Raw genomic sequence first — 9,757 nt, forward strand, 5'->3', positions numbered from 1 at the left:
GTATATAGGTCATCAAAGACAGCAAATGTAGAATAAAAATTAAGGTTTGATATATTAATATTTTTTAAAACTTCTAAGAAAGTTTTCACTGTTCCTGTATTTTTCTTCATATAAATCACTTCCTCTTTTTTTTTTTAATCTCCGACCTTGCCCATAAATTACTTTCTAAAATTGACTGTAAAATAAAGATCTACTGGACCCAGATGGTCAATAGCGATGACTGTTTTTCCTGGTATACTGAGAGTTAAATGTGTTAGCATAAAAATGTTTATCTGAATGACAACATTCTACATTTTTATTTTATTTTTTTTTTTAATTTTTGTGGATACATAGTAGGTGTATATATTTGTAGGGTACATGAGATGTTCTGATGGAGTGTGAAATAGTCACATTATGGAGAATGGGGTATCCATCCTCTCAAGCGTTTATCGTTTGTGTTATAATCCAGTCACACTCTTAGTTATTTTAAAATGTATAATTAAGTTATTATTGACTATAGTCACCCTGTTGTGTGATCAAATAGTATGTTTTATTCATTTTTTTTAACCCATTAACGGTCCCACCTGACCTCTCCCCTACCTTCCCACCACACTTGTCATCCTCTAGTAATCATCCTTCTACTCTGTCCATGAGCTCAATTGTTTTTATTTTTAGATCCCACAAATGAGAACATGGGATGTTTGTCTTTCTGTGCCTGGCTTATTTGGTTTAACATAATCTCCAGTTCCATCCATGTTGTTGGAAATGGCAGGATCTCATTCTTTTTTATAGCTGAATAGTACTTCATTGTGTATATGTACCAGATTTTCTTTAGCCATTTATCTGTTGATAGACACTTAGTTCCATCAACATTGCAACATATAGTTTCATCAAATCAACAAGATTTGGTTGTTTCCAAATCTTAGCTGTTGTGAACATTGCTGCAACAAACATGGGGAGTGCAGATATCTCTTCAGTGTACTCAATGAAGCATTTTAAAATTTTCAGCCCATAAACAAATGTTTGCCAAAACATTAATATCTCAGAGGTACATGTATGATTTGTTTTGTAAGTTATTTGACTCATGATAATTTCTTTAGTGAGATATATATATATGCCAAACAACAATGGCAGAAGGGAATAGAATTCATTGCATTTAGGGACAACATAAAAATTAACTTGGTTTCTTTTTTAAACAGTGACTTGGATATGTCGGAATTCTTAATTAATCCAAATGCAGGTCCTTGCCGCTATAATCTGATTGCTGTTTCCAACCACTATGGAGGGATGGGAGGAGGACACTGTAAGTTGACAGTTTGCCTTTTTACCCAAATCATGGTGTTAGAAGAACTCCAGACTTTTTCTTTAAGATATTTATTACTTCTTAAGGATAAAATATCAGATGTGTCTTGGATATAGTAGTTCAGTATTGATTAATGAATGAGTCAGCTTTTGAACCTTTTTTTTTCACCTAGGGTATAGAGAATTGAGTTCATCATACTCCTCAGTTCAAGGCCTAGGAGGGAATGTTGTCCCATTTAGAGTGCATTTCCCTCCACATTCTCCTTCCCCTTTGCTTTCTAACATGTTTGATGCATATACTCTTGTAAATCATTAATATTTATTCATTTATATAATTGGTACTGTGCTATAGATCTCACTAGGTCTCGACGCTTATTAAGACTTATCTGTGTTACTTTGTGTCCATTTAGTCAGTTGTTTCTCACTGCTCATGATTTACATCTACCATATTTTATGTCTCCACTTACCTCATGGTGGACATCTAAATTCCCTTTCACTTTCTACCACTGTAATACTGATAAACCATTGTTTATGGTATCGTATGTAAGAATTTATTTGAGCTGCATACCCAAAAGTGAGATTGCTGAGTTTAAGTAAGTGTTGCCAGATTGCCCCCCACCCCCCAGGATGGCTCTAACACTCGACACTCTACAAGCAGTTGATTTTTCTGTTGAACAGTATTTACATTCCTTGGATATATCCTACTTATTATGATATATTTTTTGACACACAGTTGGATTCAGTCAAATTTATTTAGGGTTGTTACAATTTCATTCATAAGTGAAATGGTTTTGTAAGTTTTTTATATTTTCATTATCTTAGTTTGGAATAAAGATTAGAGTCATAAAACAAGCTGAGATGCTTTATCCTTTTTCTGGTTTTTGGAACATCTAGTACAATATAGGAATTAACTGTTCATCAAAGTCTAGTAGAATTAACCTGTAAAGCCATCTAGGCTTTACAGCCATAATTGTTTTTATTTATGTCATACATATTGGTCTATTCAGTTTTCTTTTCCCTTTTGTGTATATTTTGATGTTCTCTCTGTTTCTAAAAATGTATCCATTTCATTTAGGTTTTTCAATTTATTTAAGAATTGTTGTTTATAATGCTTATATTACACTATTTTTGTCCTTTTTTCATTCTTTTTCTCTTCTTTTTTTAAATCAATCTTCCTGGCCAGGCACAGTGGCTCATGCCTGTGATCCCAACACTTTGGGAAGTGGAGGCGGGTGAATCATGAGGCCAGGAGATCAAGACCATCCTGGCCAACATGGTGAAACCCTGTCTCTACTAAAAATACAAAAATTAGTCGGGTGTGGTGGCATGTGCCTGTAATCCCAGCTACTCGGGAGGCTGAGGTAGGAGAATCGCTTGAACCAGGGAGCCAGAGGTTGCAGAGAGCCGAGGTCACACCACTGCACTCCAGCCTGGCAACAGAGCAAGACTCTGTCTCAAAAAAAAAAAAAGTATCAGTCTTCCCAGATTTCTATCTTGTTAGTCTTTTCAAAGAATTACTTTTCATCTTATTAAATTTTTATTTTTGTTATTGTATGTATTTATAGTTTTTATTATTATTATATTTTATTTTATCTACACATTTTTTTTGAGACTGGCTCTCTCTCTGTCACCAGGCTGGAGTGCAGTCACATGATCTTGGCTCACTGCAACCTCCACCTCCTGGGTTCAAGCGATCCTACCACCTTTGCCTCCCGAATAGCTGGACTACAGGCACATGCCACCACACCCAGCTAATTTTTTTGTATTTTTAGTAGCAGTGGGGTTTCACCATGGTGCCCAGGCTGGTCTTGAACTCCTGGGCTCAAGTGATCCTCCTACCTCAGCCTCCTGAGTAGCTGGGACTACAGGTGCACGCCACGACACCTGGCTTGTAGGTATTTATTCTATCTAATTGATTTCTTCCCTTCCCTTCATTGTATGGTTCCTCTTGTTACTTTGGGTTTCTATGTTACTCTTCTTACAACTTCTTGAATTGAATGCTTAGCTTTTTGCTTTTCATTGTTTCTCCTATATTGAAGGCTGTAATTAAAAGGCTATAAATTTCTGCTAAGTACTGCTTTAGCTGTACTTCAGATTTTCATTATCTTTCAGTTGTATGTATGTTTTAATTTCCTTTATTATTTCCTAATTAGCACAATGTCATTTAATCATATGCTTAGTTTTCAAATGTAGAGAGTTTTGTCGCTTCATTCTTACCTTGATTACATAGCAGTTGAGAGCATTGTCTATATTAATCTTTAGGAGTCTGAAAGTTCTAACATGTCTTAATACATGGTCAGTTCCTTAAATGTGTGTATGCTTGGAAAAAAATATACATTCCCCATTTAGATATAGAGTTCTTTATATCTCTGATAATTTAAGCTTATCAACTGTATTCAAACCATTACTATCCCTGGTTATTTTTTATGTTCATTTTATTCCTGAGAGGAATTTATCAGGACTCCTACTAAAGTGTTGATTGACCTGCTTCTCCCAACAGTTTTATTAGTTGTTATGAATATTTTGCATAATTATACTTATGTTCATAATGGGTAGCTCTTCTTTCTCTGTTCCTTTTAACACCAGGATTTGACATTCTTTGCCCCTTTTTTCTTAGGTATTACAAGTCTAGCTTTCTTTTTGATATCATTTGATTTACAAACCCTGTGCCTTTTTGTTGAATGTGTCTCTTATAGATCACACAGATCTAAGTGCAGCGTCTACTCTGCACTGGTCTTGGGTTGAGATCGACAAACTCACAGCACACAAAAGGATTGACCCAGCACCATGTTTACTTAGATTTAAGAAAGGATACAGGTCAAGAAACAATACAGCATGCACTCCAGCAGCTTAGCAGAGGTCCTGTGTAGCTGGAAGGAGAGAAAATAGGGAAAAGTGTGCTCAAAGGAAGCTGTTCATTCCGTGGCTATTTCCTTCCACTCCTCACCAAGGCTGATTTTTAACCAGAGTTCATGGGGTACAGTCATATTAGTTGTCAAATATTTTGTTAGCCCAACAGGACTTTTAAACAGCAATAAGACTCTGATTCAGGTAGCCTGAGTATTGCTGATTTCTGTGACAAAAACTGAAGCATGAAATTTAAAAACTTTCTTCTAGATTGTTTTCTCATTTCTGCCTCCATCTATTCTGTCGCATTCTTCAGCCATCTTGCATGCACACAGAAATATTCTTGAGTTCATATATTGAGAACAGGGTTCTCAATTTTTTTCTTGTTAGTTCCTTTGACTCTAACTTCCGTCTGCTTCTACGGTTTCTCTCCGTGGTTGATTTTTGAGGAGAGGGAACCAACAACAGATAGAATATGAAACATTTCTTCCACATGGTAGTTACTCAGTAAAATTGTTAACCAAACAACTTAGAGTTTAAACCATTATTTTATTGTGATTAGTTGATTGGTTGGCTGGTTGGTTGATTGGCTTGTCTTTTGAATTATCTTCTGACCGGCAATGGAGGTTCACCAAAGATAATGCTTACCTTACTTTCAAAGTATTGTCATTCCCTCTGAACATCATCCAAACAGGTAACTCAATAGAAAGAGAATATTGCCCTTTGATTTCAGCCATATTAAGGATAATACCTCAATTTCTTATTTATATACGAATGGGAAGAATAATAATATTTACTTTAGGATGGGAAGAATTATTTAGAAGCCGTACCCTACAAAGTGTCACTTTTTAGAAGCAATGACCACATATAATTATTTTGGAAACATTGTGCAACTTTATTTCTTCAGTTATTGAGTAGTTTATACAAGGCATGGGATGGGGAAAGGGGCATTTTTTTAACTTAAAGCAGATCTTTAAAAATTATGTGGATTAATTAATCACTTTTTGCCTTTTTCTTGCTGTGTACAGTCATCCCTTTGTATCAGTGGATACCACTGATGTTCAAGTTCCTTATGTAAAATATTGTAGTATTTGCATATAACCTACCCACATCCTCTCATATACTTGTATGTGTAGATTATGTATAATACCTAATACAATGCCTGCACGTCACTTCATTCACATGAATTGAACATAGTACTCAGCACGTGGCAAATTTAAGTTTTACTCTTCAGGACTTTGTGGAATTTTTTTTATTTCCTCAAATATGTTTGATCTGTGGTTGGTTGGGTTCAGGGATGCAGAACCCATGTATGCACAGGACCGACTACACTTTTGTTAAAGACTGACAGAGATTCTGGTGTTTAAAAAAAAAAAAAAAAAAAAAAAACCACTATAGCATAATGAGTAGAGGTATCAGAAAAGAAATTGTCATGGAAAATTGAATAATTGAATAATAAGTTGAAATTTCAAACTACGAAGTCAGAAACAGACCTAGGTTTAAATCCTAACTGCTAGCTAACAGTATACTACCTTGAGGAAATTATCCTTCTTTTGATGCCTTAATTTCCCATCTCTCAGGTGGGGAGAATAATAATAATGATAATACCTTCTTTATGAGACAATACATGTAAAGTGCATAACACTATGCCTGGTACACAGTAGCACTACACGAATGTTAATTACCATTTATTATCATTAGTGTTATTCTGTGAATTTAAAAATAATCTGTTTTTTCCTGAGATGATAAAAGAATGTTTCAACTTACATGAAAATTATTTTTGGCATCTAATTGTGGAAATTATAAATCATTTGAATCAATTGAATGTGTAATAAATAAGCCTCATAGATGATTACAGGCAGTTTTAATAGATATTCCTCATATAGATGATTATAGAGTTTTGAGGAGTCCCCAGAAAACCAAGATCATTTTTGTCACAGTGATTATATTTTTTTCATTAGATACTGCTTTTGCAAAAAATAAAGATGATGGAAAATGGTACTATTTTGATGACAGTAGTGTCTCCACTGCATCTGAAGACCAAATTGTGGTAAGTTTGTCTTATATTTCCTGAGAACTATGGGATTCACTGTCTTAAGGAGTGAATATAAATTAATAAAAGGGGCTCATGGAACACTGTAGTCTATATTCTAGCAGCTTGAGTAGCTAAAAGAGACTAACTCTTATTTAAAGAAATGTCAAATTGTCCCTTAAATGGAAATTTGTCTTCTAAATTTGCCCACTAACAAAAGCATAAATTGCAAGGTGAAAAAATTTTTGGTAGTTTTCAACATGGAGTTTCTAATAAAAATAATTAAGTTTTGCTTTGGAAAGTAGATTCAGCTCTTAACTTTCTAGACATTGACTACTTAAAGCCAGAATGTTTAAACAAGAGGAAAAAATCCTTGAAGTACTTTACCGTACCTGTGATCTTTAAAGTCATATCCTGCCTTACGAAAATTAACTATTTAAACTCAAAATGACATAATCAGATAAAACAAATTACAGATTTATAAAAGATTAATACATACTTACTACTTTGATATTTTCTGAATAGTAAAAAAATGAGGAAGTTCCATCTGTTCACACATGAATCAGTTTATCATCCACCACTGACTCTCTCAGTATCATCCACTGCTGACTCTCTCAGTATATATATATACGTATACACACACACGTACACACAGATGCATACATATATATATATATATATACTGTTATTTCTCTCCCTATATCTATGACAAAAAGAGACTTGAATAGTATAAATATTTTTTAAATTGTTTGTTTTAATTAACCACATTTTTTGTTTATACTTAAACTCCTAATTTTTTTTCTGCAAAAGAAAATCAATTCTGTTCTCCTCAAATTGCCCACCTCCTCCATCAGTCTTTTTAACAACACTGCCCTAATCTTGGCTTCAAATAAACAGTTATCTTGTTTATATATAGTATACGAATTTGAGGTTGCCATGCATTTTAACAATGATGATTCTTCATTTAGTCAACAAATTGAATATGATAGAGAGAGAGAGAGAGATACACAAAAGACTCCATTCTAAACAGAGTTAAAAAGACAGCTGTCACTCAGTCCAGAGTTTAAAAGATAGCTATCTCTGATTTATAAACCAAAGAAGACAGATAAGTAAATTAACAATTACAGCATGATAAGTACTATTAAATACCTTACTATGGCCACTTAGAAAGGGAACTTCTGTCTCAACTCAGATTTGGGGTTTGAGGGGACAGTACCAGTACAGGGAAGTTCATGTGGTAAAGATGATTGTCTGACCTGAGTCTGCTAGTAAAAATAAGAGTAAATTAAACAAAAGGTGTTCTAAGCAAAGAAAACGGTATCTACAGAAACAAGGAGGCATGACAAAGCGTGACATTTTAAGGGAACAGCACATAATTGGATGTGACTCAAAGGAAAAGCTCTTAAAGGGACATGGGGAAGAAATTAGCTTGGAGATAAATTTAGCGCTTAGATCAAGAAAAGTGGCATTCTAGTTGTTTAGACATTTTCTTACAGACTATGAGAAGCCATTAGATTGTTAAACAAGAGAATAACATTGTTCAGTTTGTGTCTTAACATTTCTCTGAGAACATCATAGAAGATAAATTGGAGACACTGAGTAAAGAAACAGAAAAGCCATACAGGAGGCTGTCACATAATTTAAGCAATTAAAATAGTAGAACAATACAAACAAGGGGAGAATGGATTTATGAGATATTTACTGGACAGAATTAATATAACTTGATAAAAGATATAATAAGGATAATAGATGTAGAGATCCAGAGAAGGAGAAGTTTAAGATGACTTTTACTTCACCATTCACCAAGATTGGGAATATAGGAAGAATAGTTGCTGTTGAAGTTTGAGATGCCTGTATGATAGCTGTGTGGAAATTTCCATTAGGTTGTTGGACTCATAAGACGGGAGTTCAGGGGTGAGAACTGATTTAGGTTGTACATTTGGGTTGTCAGCCTCAGGCAGCAGTTGAAGCCATAGGTTTAAATGAGTCACCTAGTGAGAGGATTCAGGTTGAGACAATGGTGGGCTGAGGACAGAACATAGTATGTTTAAAGGTCAGGATTTAATGAGTCCACAGAAGAGTCTGGGAAGAAACCAAAGAGATAGTAGGAGATCTGAGTAGTGTTGTCACAGAAGCAAAAAATTGTTTGTTGATCAGAAAAGAAATAGTAAAGCATTAAATGCTACTGAGAGATTGACCAAAAGAACTGAAAAGGTCACCCATTTCAGTTGTTTATTAGGTTATTGACCCGACTGAAAGCCATTTTACTAGAATGGTTTGGGAAAAAGCTGGATTACTTTGAGTTGAGAAGTGTGCATGAGAGTGAATGATGAGTATTGACTACTCTGTTTATCACCCTGACTATGAGGAAGAGGAAGAGAGAGGTATATGGCAGCTAGAAGGGGAAGTAGAATGGAGAGGGACTTATGATAGGAAAAACCTTAGGTATTTTTTAATGCCAAAGAGACAAGTCCAGTGGATAAGAACTCATTAAAGATACACAGTGATGATTGATGGAACAGTATCCTTAAGATGGTAGGAAAAGTTGGACTCTACAGCAAACATGGGATGAAGTGACTAGTATTAGAAGGCAGGAATTTACCTTTTCCTTAAGAGATGATAGGAAAGAAAGCATAGAATTCTATTTTTACGTTAGAGTAACTAGGTTAATCTGTGATACAGTTGCATTTATTTCTTTGTCCAAATAATTTAGAAGCACATAAAAATTTGTAATTCTAATGACTATTCTTTATTAGAAATCATCTTATATTTAATGAATTTTAGTAGCTTCCATTTGACCATGCATGGTTTTTCTATTTGATTTATGCCCTCTCACCAAAATTGGTGACCAGCTAAAAATTCATAATGTATTTAATGTGATCTTTGAGAATCATAACTGTTTTAACATCCTTTGTTTTGACAGTCCAAAGCAGCATATGTACTCTTCTACCAGAGACAAGACACTTTCAGTGGAACTGGCTTTTTTCCTCTTGACCGAGAAACTAAAGGTGCTTCAGCTGCCACTGGCATCCCATTAGAAAGTGATGAAGATAGCAATGATAATGACAATGATATAGAAAATGAAAACTGTATGCACACTAACTAATGAAAGTCCTAGAAGCCATAAAAGAGACACTTTCCTGCTGGTGGTATCTATGGAAATGATGAAGTTACCCACCACATTAAAACAAAAGTCTGAGATGGGGAGTTTCAGATAACCGAATGTAAATCCTTTATCAGATTTTAACTTGTGCAGTACTTGAAGTGAAACACAATGAAATCTTTAACAGAAATTGTCTCTTAATACATTTACAGTCTTGTATTTACAAGCTAAATATATATAGGAAATCACAAATAAATCCCTTTTAAGTTTGCTGCTGTTTTGATTAATTATGTTTCCTTTAATTTTTTGGATGTGAGTTGATGACAAATGTTAAATTTGTGGATGTTGGTCATTTATTTTGCTCTAATAATACTGCAAGAAAACTATGGCTGAACTTAGTTTTTGGATAATCTAGTTCATGTGCATTAGGCTGCCGTATATACTACTATGATATTTAGCTGCAGTATCAATGTGGCATAAATACTGCGGCAGCA

The 9,757-nt window shown here is 34.4% G+C and overlaps 1 protein-coding gene across 4 annotated transcripts in view; it reads left to right on the top strand.

Annotated features, from left to right (window-relative positions):
* USP15 (ubiquitin specific peptidase 15) overlaps positions 1–9,533 on the top strand; it is a 144,681-nt gene extending 135,148 nt beyond the window's left edge. For all 4 annotated transcript variants that reach the window (XM_054444090.2, XM_054444091.2, XM_063646459.1 and 1 more), the window contains 3 exons: positions 1,179–1,282; positions 6,090–6,178; positions 9,084–9,533. In XM_054444090.2, coding sequence (XP_054300065.1) covers positions 1,179–1,282; positions 6,090–6,178; positions 9,084–9,266 — 376 coding nt within the window. In that variant the 3' untranslated portion in view covers positions 9,267–9,533. The remainder of the gene's footprint in view (positions 1–1,178; positions 1,283–6,089; positions 6,179–9,083) is intronic.
* Positions 9,534–9,757: the final 224 nt, after the last annotated feature.

The sequence above is a fragment of the Pongo pygmaeus genome, chromosome 10 (genome assembly GCF_028885625.2).
Source record: "Pongo pygmaeus isolate AG05252 chromosome 10, NHGRI_mPonPyg2-v2.0_pri, whole genome shotgun sequence".
Lineage (NCBI taxonomy): Eukaryota > Metazoa > Chordata > Mammalia > Primates > Hominidae > Pongo > Pongo pygmaeus.